Below are 17417 nucleotides of genomic sequence, written 5' to 3'. Positions count from 1 at the left end.
AAATCAGATCAGAAATAAATGAAATAGAGACTAAAAAAAAGCAGAAAAAATTAATGAAACCAAGAGCTGGGTCTTTGAAAAGATAAACAAAATTGAAAAACCTTTAGCTAGACTCTCCAAGAAAAAAAGAGAGAAGGGTCAAATAAGTAAAATCAGAAATAAAAGAGGAGAAATTACAACAGACACCTAGAAATACAAAAGATTATAAGAGAATACTATGAAAAGCTATATGCCAACAAATTCAACAATCTGGAAGAAGTGGATAAATTCATAGAATCATACAACCTTCCAAAACTGAATCAAAAAGAAATAGAGAATTTGAATAGATCAATCACCAGTAAGGAGATTGAAACAGTAGTCAAAAATCTCCCCAAAAATAAAAGTCCGGGACCAGATGGCTTCCCTGGTGAATTCTCCCAAACATTCAAAAAATACTTAATACCTATCCTTCCCAAACTCTTCTAAAAAATTGAAGAGGAGGAGAAGCTTCCTAACTCATTCGATGAAGCCAACATTACCCTGATACCAAAACAGAGAAGGACTACAAAAAAAAGAAAATTACAGGCCAATATTACTGATGAACCTCCATGCAAAAATCCTCAACAAAATATTAGCAAATCATATACAACAATATATTAAAAAGATCATACAACATGATCAAGTGAGATTTATTCCAGGGATTCAGGGATGGTTCAACAAGCACAAAGCAATCAACATCATTCGCCACATTAATAAAATGAAGAATAAAAATCACATGATCATCTCAATAGATGCAGAGAAAGCATTTGATAAGATACAGCATCCATTTATGATAAAAACTCTGAATAAAATGGGTATAGAAGGAAAGTACCTCAACATAATAAAGGCCATATATGACAAACCCACAGCTAATATCTTCCTCAATGGTGAAAAACTGAAAGCTATCCCTCTAAAAACAGGAACCAGACAAGGATGCCCACTCTCACCACTCCTATTTAACATAGTATAGGCAATCCTAGCCAGAGCAATCGGGCAGGAAAAAGAAATAAAAGGGATCCAAATCAGAAAGGAAGAAGCAAAACTGTCACTATTTTCAGGTGACATTATTTTATATATAGAAAACCCTAAAGAATTCAGCAAAAAACTTTTAGAAGGAATAGATGAACATGGTAAAGTTGCAGGATACAAAATCAACATACAAAAGTCAGTTGCATTTCTATACACTAACAACGAAGTAGCAGAAAGAGAAATTGAGAATACGATCCCATTTACAATTGCAACAAAAAGAATAAAATACCTAGGAATAAACTTAACCAAAAAGGTGAAAGATCTGTACACTGAAAACTACTAAACATTGCTGAAAGAAATTGAAGAAGACACAAAGAAAGGGAAAGATATTCCATTCTCTTGGATTGGAAGAATTAACATATTTAAAATGTCCATACTTCCTAAAGCAATCTATAGATTCAATGCAATCCCTATCAAAGTTCCAACAACATTTTTCACAGAAATAGAACAAAGAATCCTAAAATTTATATGGAACAACTAAAGACCTTGAACAGCCAAAGGAATCCTGAGAATAAAGAACAAAGATGGAGTTATCGCACTCCCTGATTTCAAAATATACTACAAAGCTATAGTAACCAAAACAGCATGGTACTGGCACAAAAACAGACACAAAGATCAATGGAACAGAATCGAGAGCCCAGAAATAAACCCACACATCTATGGACAGCTAATTTTAGACAAAAGTGCCAAGAACATACAATGGAGAAGGGAAAGACTCTTCAACAAATGGTGCTGGGAAAACTGGACAGCCACATGCAAAAGAATGAAAGTAGACCATTATCTTACACCATACACAAAAATTAACTCCAAATGGATTAAAGACTTGAAAGTAAGACCTGAAATCATGAAAATTCTAGAAAAAAAATAAAGGAAGTACACTCTTCAACATCAGTCTTAGCAACATATTTTCAAGTACCATGTCTGACCGGGCAAGAGAAACAATAGAAAAAATAAACAAATGGGACTACATCAAACTAAAAACCTTCTACACAGCAAAGGAAACCATCAACAAAATGAAAAGACAACCTAACAACTGGGAGAAGATATTTGCAAACCATATGTCTGATAAGGGGTTAATCTCCAAAATATATAAAGAACTCATATATTTCAACAACAAAAAAACTAACAACTCAATTAAAAAGTGGGCAAAAGACCTGAATAGACATTTCTCCAAAGAAGATATACAGATGGCCAACAAGCATATGAAAAGATGTTCAACATCATTAGCTATCAGGGAAATCAAATCAAAATTACAATGAGATATCACCTCATGCCTGTCAGAATGGCTATAATTAACAACACAGGAAACAACAAGTGTTGGAGAGGATGTGGAGAAAAGGCAACACTCATACACTACTGGTGGGAGTGCAAACTGGTGCAGCCACTATGGAAAACAGTATGGAGATTCCTCAAAAAGTTAGGGATAGAACTACCACACGACCCAGCTATTCCACTGCTGGGTATTTATCCAAAGAACATGAAAACAACACGTGAAGATACAGGCACCCCTGTGTCTCTGCAACATTATTCACAATAGCCAAGACTCGGAAGCAACCTAAGTGCCGATCAAGGGATGAATGGGTAAAAAAGATGCGGTATATATAAACAATGGAATACTACTCAACCAAAAGAAACAATGAAATCCAGCCATTTGTGACAACACAGATGGACATTGAGGGTATTATGCTAAACAAAATAAGTCAGAGGGAGAAGGTCAAATACTGTATGATCTCACTCATAAGTAGAAGATAAAAACAACAACAATCAAAACATAGAGACAGAGATTGGACTGGTGGTTACCAGATGGGAAGAGGGGAGGGTTGAGAGCAAAAGGGATGATAAGGCACATGTGTGTGGTGATGGATTGTAATGAGTATTTGGGTAGTGAACATGATATAATCCATGCAGAAATAGAAGTATAATGATGTACACCTGAAATTTATACAATGTCATAAACCAATGTTACCAAATTAAAAAAAAACCTGAAAAAAAGAAAATTATTGTTTTTATGCCTTTAATCCTCCATCCCCCACTTCATTATAAATGGCTTTTGAGTTCTTTTTTTGTGTCCTTTTTATTTACATGCCCTGCCTTCATATCTCAATCTACTACTGAATAGTCACAGAATTAAGCCATTGGGGTCATGTGGATTTAGCTTGACTTCTCAATGTCCCTGGCTTCACTCTTTGCATTTAAACACATTTGTTGTTATTCTTAATCACTTCTTTTTATCAATTTCTTACTAGACCACACTATTTAATCCTTGAAAATCCACTCTGGGATTTTACAAAGATGCTAAATTCAAACTTCTGCTGTGTGTGACACACCATTAACTGTGCAAAGATACTCTGTATCTGCTACGTTAATATTTACTGATGTGTTAATGTAATAATGACCCATCTGCTTCTACTGTCTATGAGGCACTTTCTATCTATCAGGATGGAAATTAATGACAGAGTCTCTCCAAGCTGCCTGATGTCAGAGCTGGAATAGGTGTAAAGGGTATGTAAAAGCTGGATTACTGGTTAGGAAGTGAGGGGGTAAATACTCCAGTGGATGCAACCTTAGCATTTTTTGTGAAGCTTTCTTGCCATCAAAGACATTTTCTGATATTGCTGACACTGAAACGTTAAAAGGTAAAGAGATTCCTGTTAATGGGAAAGTATTATTTATCTAGGGAAGAACAGACTTGGGATTAAATATATGGCTTATTTCAAAGAAAGGCTAAAGGCATAATGGACTATAATATCAATTTTCTGGATTGTTTAGAGAAGGAAATTGGGAAAGTAAAAATTTTGAAAATATTTGAAAATTATTTGAACAGTATTAAGGGATCATATCAATAAAATTATGATCCTTGGAGACTATGTTTTAAAAAAAAGATTTTTTAAAAGTAGGCTGTAGTTTAAAATTCCATCAATCAGTGCTATAAGAAATTTCTTGATTTCAGTGCTGAATTGTTCTTTTCAGAAAATTTGAGAAGCAATGTGCATCCTGAAGCTGCCAGTAGTTCTCATTGCGCTCTCTGTTGCATTAAACCATCCGAAAGCTACACCTATTGAAAGGTTAGTAACTTTAAAATCCTGTTTCTTTTGCAAAGTGTGGGAAAATTAGAATTAAATACTGCTACATAACTAACAGCCCTTGTGCCATTAGATTTTTGACTAAATCATGCTTAAGAACATTACATTAAGCTGTTCAACTCTTCCTTGAATTCGGTGTTCTTTAAAGAATAATGCCAGTGGCTGATAAACCTCTCTGATGGAACTTCTGACAGACAGGAATGGATAGTTCCAGTTCTGTCAAGAAATATGCTGTTGGAACTTAGAGGGACAAAGCCAGAACTTGAAGCAGGAAAAGCCAAAACTTAGTAATTTCTACTATATTAACCTGATTCTCAAACAAACTGGAGAAACTTAATTAAAGCACATATTTTATATCAGGAGGAATTTTATTGTGTATTTACACAGATATTTTTTCTCAGAGGGCTCTGACAATACCTAAAACTTTTACATCTCTTTCTAGAAATTGAAATAATCGAGTGCAAATTAAAATTTTTAAGAAATTTCTAAATTTAGAAGATCTAGTTAAAAAGCCATTTGCTCTTAGGGGATTCTTTCTATATTGTTAACTGTTAATGAAACAGAATTATAAAAAAATACATATTCTTCATGAGATTACTTCTGAGCTGCTCTAAATGTAAATTAATACCTCTTGAAAATGTTTTCAATAGGTAGCATGTGATCAGGATTTCTTAGGAAGGCTTATTTTGAAAGATGTCACATCATTTAAACGGTAGTTTTAAGGAAATCTAAAAACTATGTCAGGTGAAAATGTCAGCGGTAATTACAACTCTCAAGTGGAAAGCCTTTAAAACTGTAATTCTCCATTTATTTAAAAGATTCTTAAGTTCAAATTCATGCATATCTTATAAATAATATAATGAGGATTTGTTTGTGCCTAAATCAATTTGACTTTATAGTCTTGTGGGACTGAATTCACAGACTCAAGACCAAGGAGAATTAAGCTTACTTCTGAAAAGAATTTGCTTTAAGTCGTGTTAGAGCTTTTCTCCTAGAATTATCAGCATCTTGTCTATTTTCTTTCGGGGTGTTTTTATTGAGGTGGAGGTCTGTGGCAATATATAAAGATTTCTACAGCACCTCCAGATAATAAATAGTAGGAATCATCAGATTTTTTTTGTCATTTCGGGACTTATCTAGTTACGGGATGTTCTTCTCAGAATTGATTGTAATTTTCAATTGGATTTTTCCTGGATAAAAATAACTTTAAAACAGACATAAAGTTTCTAGTAAACTAGCAGAATATTTGAATGATAACAGGAAAATTAGCAGAATTACCCAGTATTTCTGTCTATATCTTGATCTTTTCTTTCTTTTGATATAAACATTTGCTAAGCACCTTTATCTAGTATGTCTCTGGATATTAGTTTACTATGAGATGAACTTCACTCAGAAATAGAATAGTACACAACATGATTTATTATCAAATTATTTTCATGCTATTGTCACAATATCTTACCTTGAATTTTTATTGTACATACTTGGAAAACATTTTTCAAATTGCACTTTAATGAGTTTCCTGAAATCAGTATCTTTGGTCATTTTTAAAAATGTAGGGAGGGTTTATCATCCTGAGCTGTTCAACCATGTAATAGTCTATAAATCTCATAAAAAGCTGAGAAAGCCTATGTAGAAAAATGTATCAAATTTTAAACACCTTTAAAAGATAAAGCTGATGTAGATTTATTATTCAATGTCATTTTTCTCATAAAATTCAGTCATCTCATTTGAGATCTTTTTCAACTTTGATACGTGTATGAGATGGGATTAAGAGGTAACAAATTGACTTTACAAGCCAAACCAAAAAACAGTTAACGTTATTTTATACTCATGACTGAAGCTAAAGCATCACACACTTGCCTATCAACTTTTTAACACTCAGTTGTAAATATCTGCCCGGCAGATAACCAGTGGGTAGCCAAAGTATAATTACGTGGGTTTCAAGCTATAGTCACTAGGAGATCCCTGTAGGAACTTACACACCTCCACCGATGAATATCAAGAGTTGGGGAGTAGGGACACATTTTAAAACTGTTTTAAAAGTCTCTGAAACTGAGATATTTTAAAGAAAGACAATTTAAGAGTTATAGTTTGGCCTCTAGTCATCACTATTTAAACTCTTGTCAAGTCAAGAATTTGTGCATGTGTGCAAGCAGTCAGAGGCTTTAAACTAGTGTGTGTTACTAGATGGTAGGCCTTGTCTGCCTGGGTAGTCAATGAGGAAAAATGACTGCAAGTAGGGGTGTGATGCCTTCCACTAACCATTTCAACCATCTTTTTCCATCTTAATGATAGTTTGGGGTAGAATCTTGTATATCCTGACTACTACATTTACCTGAAAATTCTTGTTTGGGGAAGCAGTTTCACAATTATGAAACCAACCAACAGGAAAGCTCTTAATATTTCCTTTAAGTAGAATGATGGCCCTTCTAGCTAACTCAGAGCTAACTCAGGTAACATTTTAGTTAAAATAATTTTAAATCCTTTTACAGACCTCGAGACTAATGATCAAAGTACCACTCACACATTTAGCACATAGAATATTTCACGCTCTGCTCCAGGCACTTGCCAAACATATCTTGGGACAGATATCCCTTTGAACCTTCCCAATTTGACCCATAATTTCCTTTATTGCTTTAAATTTATTAGTTTGAAGTGTTTGGGTCAAATTCCAATTCCTGCTGTTTTTTAAGAAAAGTTTATCATCTTTTAGAATCTAATGTCCGATATATGAATTCCTGGTTCAATCCTTAAAAGCACTAAATCATTCTTTGGAAATGCACGTTGGCCACGCTTACTACACATGCAAAGAAAAATAACTGAGCAGATAATATGAATAATATTGATATACAGACCAGGTAATTAGGTCCCAAAGTGGGTTTCCTTTGCTTGAATATTGGTTTGCCAGCATATACTTATACTCAACAGATATCCAGTTCACTTGACGCCGTAAGAAGAATTTTCTGTATTTAGGAGGAAATATGAGAGTAAAAACTCTAAAGTTTCACATGAGATTTAAAAATATTTACTCTCAGGCTACCTCTATAAAGAGATACAGATAATAAAGTACTCCCCACACAAAGTAAACACATTGAGTTAAAATCTATTGCATTTTGCCCCAAATTATGTATTTCCACGGGCTTCTGGATGTAGCCTCATATATCTCCTTTCCACTTTCCACTTACCTTAAGTTTCACCAATATTTTGATTTCTATGGAGCTGAAAACTAAAACATTTCCCTAGCTTTCCTAATAATCTGCAAGAAGGAAGTAGTGTTATTCTGTATCTATTTCCAATACCATTTTGAAAGCACATTGAAACAAGATGTGGTACAAAAATATAGAGTTGATATAAATTAATTCTGTAAATAAAAATAGAAGTTAAAATTCAAGTGAACTATTTAATCATAGTTATCATTTCTGACTTACCTATAATATTATCATGCAATTGTTCCAGGTGGCTGAAAGAATGTAGTAGATATTCATAGGGTTGACATAAAAAATCTCATGATTTTAACATTTAACCTAGTCCTATCATTAAAATTGTTAAAAGCATAGGAACCAAGTAGGTGGCAGGAAGATAGTAATGTTCATGTATTTATGCTAAGAGTAATGGAACTCCCACACTACAATAGTCAGAGTGCCTGAACAGATGACAAATTCTACTCCCCTCCAGACTTTATAATACCTGGCGCTCCTCTCTTAACACTCCTGATTCAATGATCTCAAGGAACTTAACAAAAATTAACTTACACTGCTTAAATCTTGTTGGAAAGATGTGGGAAATGAACGCATATATTTTTAATTCCACACACTCCAGGTTACATATAAATTTTACATTCCAAATCCTTTTTATACATGAGGAAATAGATTCATCGACGAGATTTATCATTATCTGGAACATATTCTGACTTTCCAAAGAAAAGACCACACTGGGAAATTTGACATTGACTATAGTAGAAGGTGCATTATATAATTTCCTAGTCAAAAATTGATTCTACTGCATCTTCAAAGTGTCAGAAAAATCTCAATCCTCCAGATGTTTCCAAACCAAAACATTGAGCTACTTATGTGAAAATGTTTCCTTTAGTTTTCATCAATACGAGCTATTTGGTGTCACGTAGCTCTATCCAATTCTGAGTCTCAGTCGCTAACCTTTCTGATTTGTTCAAAGTTACCAGTCATCAGGTGGAAAAAAGGAAATGCAACACTGCCACGTGTTCGACTCAGTGCCTGAAAAATTTTTTAGTTCATTCCAGCAATAATCTTGGTGCCGTTCTCTAGCCTACCAATGTGGGATCCAATATGTATGGAAAGAGGAATACAGTTGAGATTTTAAACAGAGAACCATTGAATTACTTACCCCTTTAGAAGTCAATGTACCTCTACAGTTCTTGTTCTATGTATACATACTCTAGAGACTTCCTGTACAATTTAACAGTGCTTTTTCATTGCGTGTGAATACATGAGTCTGTGTGTCTCAAGTTTGCTGCCAGTACATATAAATTGTCATGTTAAGAATTGTTTTAAATTTACTACTAATCAAGATCCCATAATAAAAAGGCAATGTCTTTAAAAATGAAATGTTCTTGCTATAGATTTTTATTTTTAAAACATTGTTAAAGTCATTTCTTTTGTCTATATCTTTATGATCAGAATTTGAGAACAAAGGAGAAAATGGTAGTTGGAAACTTGGTAAACTGTGAACAGCTAATAGTAAAGTTATGATTCTGAATATTAGAAAATCAGAAATTGTAAGTACCCTTGTTAACCAATCCCTTTTTGCATCAGATTTCTGAAATGAGATAAAATGCTGTTGAGAAAATAAATTAAATCCTGCTCTTGACTCAGTCAAAATATTTTTAAAACTTTTATTCTTTGTTGTACTTGCCGGTACTGAGGTTATTTAGAAATATAAAAGCAATTTGTGTCCATGAGGGTTTCATTGTGTGTTGTCACTAGTGAGGTTTTATTTAACGTATAGGCCGTTTATTCTGTTTAAGTGGCTTTCAGCAAATCTCAGTCATATTCCTACGCAGGGTATTGCAAAAGCAACTCATATTCCTATTAATCATGTCTTCAATTAAAAGACCACAGACTTCTGGAAACTGTGTACTGTATAACAACTTATTTTCATTGTTAAACTAATTGAACATTTGTGGCAGAGGTTACATGTGTGATGTGCTTTTTTGAAGGAAGTTGCAGTATTGGACGTGAAATGTTTTGTTTTAAGTCAGATTCTTACAGAGTATCTGCTTTTCCCTGACTGTGAGTTAGGCACCTTGGGAAGTAGCATTAACTCATATAAACTCCTATCACATTACATTATGCCATTTCTAAAGACATTCAGCTTTTATTTTTAAAAAAATATAGAAAAAAGCATCTCAATCTTAATGAGAATCTGATTCTTTGACTTGATCATTACATTAAATTTTCCCCTATGAAATGTGCCTTAGATTACTAGATTATAGAGGAAGTTTTTTGTCTCTTTTTTTTGGAGCATATAGAGACAGGAGATGTTATTTATAATGATTTTATGTCATGAATTGCATATTGAAATAAATAAATGAGTGTATAAATTCCTATTTGTGATGTTCAGCTGTTGGTCTCCTTTCAAAATGGATTTGAGCACAACATTTTAAATTGAGTAAGGTACAATTAAATTAAAATAAAAAATTTTCCCATAATAGTTTAACATTTTATTGCATATCACATCTATTCACATCTATATCAATTCCCCAATCAATCTTTCAAGAGTTAATGAAATTTTAATGAGTGCATATGATGTTCAAGGACATTCCATGTAGTAGCACACAATTACCAAACATAAAACAAGAAAAATTATGTATAGTAACCTAAAAACCTCTGGTGCTAAGAAGCAGAAGGTAGTTAGAGTTGCTACGTAACTTACTCCAACTGGGAGACTTTTGAGAAGGAAAGAGGTAATTACATTAATACAACAGATATTAATTGTAGTTTATTCGTTAAATTTATTATCGAAGTGGGACATTTGAACAAATTCCACATTATTTCCTTAGTTGGTATTTGCAAGCCAGTTGGAATGTAAATATATGTAAGTTGGGAATGCCTAACTGCCAACGAGTGTACCAGATACTTTCCGTGGTTTCTCACAATTACCTTGTGAAAACAATGACGAGTGTGACTTGATGTAATTGGAGATATCAACAGTCAGTTTTGAAGACTAATTTATCCCAACCTTTCTCATTGTGCCTCTGGAGCATGAAATCATAGGTACTCTTGAGTAACCTAAGAGTGAGTTAAGCTTCCAAATACGCATGTACGTGCTACAAATTATATTTTATTGAACATTTAGAAACGCAAATGATCCCTCTTGTCTTCCATGTTGCAATACAGAGTCAGAACAAAGAATTTATTTATTAATACCACATTTAAAACTTCTATAAATTCTCTTGAGCGTTGTGAGAGGATATTATGCAATAAGCCTCTTACCTCTTTTTTTTTTTTTTAAAGATTTTATTTATCTTATTTTTTCCCCCCAAAGCCCCAGTGGATAGTTGTATGTCGTAGCTGCACATCCTTCTAGTTGCTGTATGTGGGACTCGGCCTCAGGATGAACGGAGAAGTGGTGCCTCGATGCGCACCCGGGATCCGAACCCGGGCCACCAGCATCGCAGCGCGCGCACTTAACCACCAAGCCACAGGGCCGGCCCAGCCTCTTACCTCTTTTAAGCCTGAATATCATTACCTAGAAATACTATGCTTAGATTAAAGAATACCTTTTGGTTAAGAATAGAAAAGCTCGTCAGTCTAAAGCTTCTTTGGCTGAGTACAGGGCCGGCTTTTCATATAAAGTAAGAGAAAGTATTCTTTTTCTACCCATTATCCTCCCTTTCACATACGCACTACCCAACGCTATGGAAAGATTATTAGTGCTCACCAATATCCTCTCCTTCCTGAGCACACAAGAGACTATAGTTCTCAGCCACCTTGCATTCAGGTGGGGCCATGTGGCAAATTCTGGCCAATGAAATATTAGCAGAAATAATGTATGCCACTTCCAGGCTGACACAGTAGGTAAAAAGCCTGTGTGAAATTTTTCAATCTTTCTCTTTCCTCTGCTGTGGCAGTTCCTGATAAGAAGGCCTCCATGAAGCTGGGTCACTGAGTGACTTTGTGAAGCAGAACGTTCCTACCGATCTGTCTTGGACATGGCGTGTGACCAAGAAATAAACTTTTGTAACTTTTATCTGCAGCCTACCACAATACAATAATCAAAGTCAAACTATCATCCTATCTAACAAATCTACTTCTCCTGCTGACTCCATTGTATCTCGTAATAGCACAACCATTCTTCCACTGTAATTCAGCCTTGAAATCTTGAAATTATCACCAATTGCTCAAATTCCTTGCTCCACACATTCAAATCAGTTACAACAACATATGTACTCTAAAGCCTCCTTGCTACTAATATATCTCTCCTTTTTTCTCCCATTACCAATAACATGACTCCGGCCCTCTACTGCAAGTCAGGACCCCTACAACAGCCTGCCAATAGTTATCCAATCTCCAGTATTTTCTGCCATTCTATACACCAATACCAGAATAAGTTTCCAATTGTACATTTCTTACTACATCAGTCTTCTCTGCAGAATTTTTCAAAGGCTTGTTGGCTTGTTGTTACCTACAAAAATACTTCACATTCTGAAACTCTCACTATTTGCAGATGACATGATTGTATATATAGAAAACCCTAAAGAATCTGTTGGAAAACTATTAGAAACAATCAACAACTATAGCAAAGTTGCAGGGTACAAAATCAATCTACAAAAATCAGTTGCATTTCTGTATGCTAATAATGAACTAACAGAAAGAGAGCTCAAAAAGATACTACCATTTACAATTGCATCAAAAAGAATAAAATACCTAGGAATAAATCTTACCAAGGAGGTGAAGGACCTATACAATGAGAACTACAAGACATTATTGAAAGAAGTCCATGATGACATAAAGAAATGGAAAGATATCCCATGCACGTGGATTGGAAGAATAAACATAGTTAAAATGTCTATATTACCTAAAGCAATCTACAGATTCAATGCAATCCCAATCAGAATCCCAATGACATTCTTCACAGAAATAGAAAAAAGAATACTAAAATTTATATGGGGCAACAAAAGACCCCGAATAGCTAAAGAAATCCTAAGAAAAAAGAACAAAGCAGGAGGCATCACAATCCCTGACTTCAAAACATACTACAAAGCAATAGTAATCAAAACAGCATGGTACTGGTACAAAAACAGACACACAGATCAATGGAACAGAATTGAAAGCCCAGAAATAAAACCACACATATACGGACAGCTAATTTTCGACAAAGGTGCTAAGAACATACAATGGAGAAAGGAAAGTCTCTTCAATAAATGGTGTTGGGAAAACTGGACAGCCACATGCAAAAGAATGAAAGTGGACCATGTGCTATCGCCATTCACAAAAATTAACTCAAAATGGATCAAAGACCTGAAGGTGAGACCTGAAACTATAAAACTCATAGAAGAAAATATAGGCAACACACTATTTGACATTGGTTTTAAAGGAATCTTTTCAGATGACATGCCTACCCAGACTAGGGAAACTAAAGAAAAAATAAACAAGTGGGACTTTATCAGATTAAAGAGCTTTTATAAGACTAATGAAACCAGAATCAAGATGAACAGACAACCAACTAGCTGGGAGAGAATATTTGCAAAACATACATCTGACAAGGGGTTGATCTCCATAATATATAAAGAACTCACACAACTAAACAAGAAAAAAACAAACAACCCGATCAAAAAATGGGCAGTGGAAATGAAGAGACACTTCTCCAAGGAAGATATACAGATGGCCAATAGGCACATGAAAAGATGCTCAACATCACTAATCATCAGGGAAATGCAAGTCAAAACAACACTAAGATACCACCTCACACCCACACCCGTTAGAATGGCTATAATCACCAAGACAAAAAACAACAAATGTTGGAGAGGATGTGGAGAAACAGGAACCCTCATACACAGTTGGTGGGAATGCAAATTGGTGCAGCCTCTATGGAAAACGGTATGGAGAGTCCTCAAAGAATTAAAAATAGAGATGCCCTATGATCCAGCCATCCCACTACTGGGAATCTATCCAACGCACCTGAAATCAACAATCCGAAGAGGCTTATGCACCCCTATGTTCATTGCAGCATTATTCACCATAGCCAAGAAGTGGAAGCAACCTAAGTGTCCCTTGACTGACGATTGGACTAGGAAAATGTGGTATATATATACAATGGAATACTACTCAGCCATAAAAAAAGACAAAATCGTCCCATTTGCAACAACATGGATGGGCCTGGAGCGTATTATGTTAAGTGAAATAAGCCAGAAAGAGAAAGACAAACACTGTATGATCTCACTCACATGTGGAATATAAACCAACACATGGACAGAGAAAACTGGACTGTGGTTACCAGGGGCAGTGGGGGTGGGGGGTGGGCACAAGGGGTGAAGGGAGTCATATATATGGTGATGGACAAACAAAAATGTACAACCCAAAAATTTCACAATGTTAGAAACCATTAAAACATCAAGGAAAAAAAAAAAATACTTCACATTCTTTAGCCGGACATTCAAGTCCCTCCATAAATTAGCCCCAATCCTCTTTTCCAGCTTTGTTGCACATCATTTCACTTCATATACTCGTGCTTTGCCAAACTCTTTGATTGTTTTAGCTGTTGCTATTTAACAGACATCATCACATTTTCTCTTATTTTCCTAGCTCTGTCTCTTCCCTCATTCCCTCCAAAATGAATGACTGTCCCCATTGCAGCCTTTTGATATCTTTCAATGACAAAGTCATAAAGAATCTTTCATCATTGTCCTACTGACTATGATTTCTCCACCCAAATGAGCTCTCATCATTCTTCGAAGACAGCTTTTAAATTCAAGAGAAATATGAAATTAGAGTATTATATTATTACTATTTTATTTGTATTTAAAATACTATTTTATATGGTTATATTATTGCTGTATTGTTTGTGTAACTGACACATTTCTCTTTACCATTACTGGGTTCCTAAGGACAGAGACTAGGACTTAATCATTCTCTGCTCCACAAATTTCCTACTTCACAATCAAGGAGCCTAAGCCTACCTACACATTCTGGAGAAAGTTAGGCTGCTTGAGTAGTTTCCATCTTCTGTCCTTGATATTGGGCTGGCATAGAGCTTAACAGCTCTTATCTTCTGAAAATGACTTGACATTTACCACCAGCATCTTTTGTTCGACAATGGATTAAGCAATTGTCCTATCTAAACATATCATATAGATTATAGAAGAAGCAACACCTAACATTTTATCCCAGGGATGTTTTGCCATGTAACTAAAAATAATCGACAAATTGCTATGGAATATTTTCATTATACCAGAACATATTAATTATGATTTTCTTGCCTTGATTTGAGTTACTAAACTAGGAAATGAATTCCACCACCAAATAAACTAAACATAGTATTGCACAATTAAATATTTAAATTCCATAAAATAATTATTAAAATAAAAATCTTCAATTTTTATAAGTTGGATTAAGTAAATTCCACAAAAATGGGTTTTCTGGTGGAGTGGACAGGAAGAAATGGTCATGTTTCTCAATTTATTGGAATAAAAATGATTTTTCATTTGAAAAATGATAAAACATGCTAGCATACTTCCCTTATAATTGATTTAGAATATACATTTAACTCATAAATTTCATAACCAAGATTCAAATCTTTGCCTATTGCTTAAACTTTGAAAATTATTTACTTTTTGACTACTTTTGTGAAAACATAGTAATGTACATTGGTCATTCCTCTATGTGCTGCTCTTTAACCTACAATATTTGGAAAATATTTACACTGACTGAAATGTCTCTGCTTTGAAACATTTATTGATAGTTCATAATGAGACATCAAAGAACATAGTGAGTTACAGTTCTGGGGGATTTTCAACAGGAGAAATAAAGACACAAAGCACGTTAGAAATTCATCCATGATGCTCAAACTTGCTTTGATAATTAATCTTGAGAGTTCTGGTCAATCAGGAAAGAAATGGATTAAGTATTTATGCTAAGTAGATTTATCACTTTAGAAGCCAAACAGGAGCTAAGATTTTACATATTAACAGCCAAATGTTTTTCTGTGAGGCAATATGTGAATTAGTAAAATAGCTGTATTATTTGGCTTGCAATAAATATCCTTAAGGATACAAATTGTCATACTTTATATTGTCAGGAATTAGGACAAGCCCCAAAAATTTCTTAAAAAAATTAAATTATGCTGTGGCAGTTATTCATATAGCAGCTAAATTTTTCCTCTGGGGATTCAGAGATCTTTTCTGCGTACTGGATGCTATGCTCCATTATCTAAACACCTTCAGTTAGAATTCTGTAAGAAGACCAGGTGATAAAAAGAACACAAATATATACTTCACAGATTACAAGGTGGATGGATCACAAGCTTTTTGTGGTGGGTAAGACCATGTTTTATTCTCTAGCTGAGTAGTACAAAGAATCTAAAAGGGCAAGTCTATTGATGAAAGGCCATAGTACAGTTTTGGGGAAACACCAACATCTGCTTTTGGACATCTGCAAAATGCTACTGCTTATCTGAAAATTATTTAAAGGGGCTTCTCATTACACGTAGGAAGGAAGCCTTTATAATACAGTAACTATTTTTGCTGCTAAAGAAATCACTGAGTAACAAGGTTCGGTGGAAAATTCCATGGTGCTTCCAAGGCCCTTTGGGCATCTACCATCAGGGTGAAATACACCTATGCTGGGTAGAAGTAAGTAACGGCAGCTCTTTAAAAACTGCAACCAGATTTTTCACCTCGTCTTAATTGTGTAGGAGGTGTCAATAGCATCCCTGATGATTTCAAACCTGCTGTTTCTTCATGATGACAGTGTAGAAAAGCTTAGGAGGTGAAAAAATAAACTACAGCATGAACCAGAGATTTGAATTTTGATGTATCTTTATTGATCCAAAGTCTTTTTTATGTCTTAGAAAAGATAAGAAATAAGCATTCCTCCTGGGACAGGAGATAGACAATCCTTCTCTTTCTCAAAGAAGGAAACCACCATTTTGTTGCTTATCATCATGCAGCTGAAGATGAGAAACTTGAATTTGTTTGACAGCAATGCCCCTCAGAGGGACTAGGGGAGAGCTGATGAGCGTGTATCCTCATAAGCTGTACGGTATGAGGGCTGTGCAGCCTGGAGTCACATAGAAATTGCGTGACTGCGATCAAGTTACTCTGAACCTCCGTTTCCCACACGTGACATTACAAGAATAATAAATAATTCAGAGATTGACAGTGAAGATGAAACGAGATCGTGTCAGTAACAAAAATAGCTAGGATTCCGGCTGCAAATCTGCCCACAATAAATGCTGGTTCCTTCCTTTCCTCTTGTAGAAGAAGCCTCCTCTTTCTCCTAGAAAGCATTTCCCACAACGGCCTCCCTGCCACAGCAGAATGGGGGAGGTGATGTGTAAGAGGGAGGTACCTACGCACTGTAGAGCTCAGAAAGGTTCTCGAAGGAGCAGTTAATGTGGTTTTTAATGACCGAGACTCAACTCTACATCTGAATGTCCCTACCTGTCCATCTCAGCTTGTACTTGTTATGATTTAATCGGTACCCATAAATTGCTAAGCACCCACCGCCTTCCCATTTACAGCTGCATTTATGGCATGCTCACTATGTACCAGATGCTACTTCAAGCTCATTCACATGCGTTACCTGATTTAACCCTCATAAAACTCTATGAAAAAAATTATTATTTCCAGTTATAAAATAAGTTCTGGAGGTATAACGTGACTATAGTTAGTAATACTGTATTACATACTTTCAACTTGTTAAAAGAGTAGATCTTAAGAGTTCTCATCACAAGAAAAAAATTATTTGTAACCATGTGTGGTGATGGATTTCAACTAGACATATTGTCGTGATCATTTCTCAATATATACGTATATCTAATCATTACATTATACACCTGAAGCTAATATAATGTTATGTGTCAATTATATTTCAATAAAAACACTATTCTTATTTTGCAGATGAAGAAACTGAAGCTGTTTCACCTTGGGCAAATCACGTCACCTTCTTCTGCCTCATTTGTACCAAGTACAAACCAAGTCCAATGGTGAAGCCAAGATATTAACCCAAATAGTCATCATTCCATATGTTTACTGAGCGCCTACTATATGCCAGACATTCTTAAAGGTGCGTGGGACGCCTGAATAAACCA

General features: G+C 34.9%; 1 protein-coding gene across 1 annotated transcript; it reads left to right on the top strand.

Annotated features, from left to right (window-relative positions):
* The first annotated feature begins 4032 nt into the window (after positions 1-4032).
* Positions 4033-8500, top strand: IAPP (islet amyloid polypeptide). Its single transcript, XM_058558675.1, is given in 2 exon segments — positions 4033-4112; positions 8311-8500. Coding segments are annotated over 2 exon segments (270 nt in total).
* Positions 8501-17417: the final 8917 nt, after the last annotated feature.

Source organism: Diceros bicornis, chromosome 17 (genome assembly GCF_020826845.1).
Source record: "Diceros bicornis minor isolate mBicDic1 chromosome 17, mDicBic1.mat.cur, whole genome shotgun sequence".
In the NCBI taxonomy this organism is placed as follows: Eukaryota; Metazoa; Chordata; class Mammalia; order Perissodactyla; family Rhinocerotidae; genus Diceros; species Diceros bicornis.
This window is presented reverse-complemented; position numbering and strand designations above follow the sequence as displayed.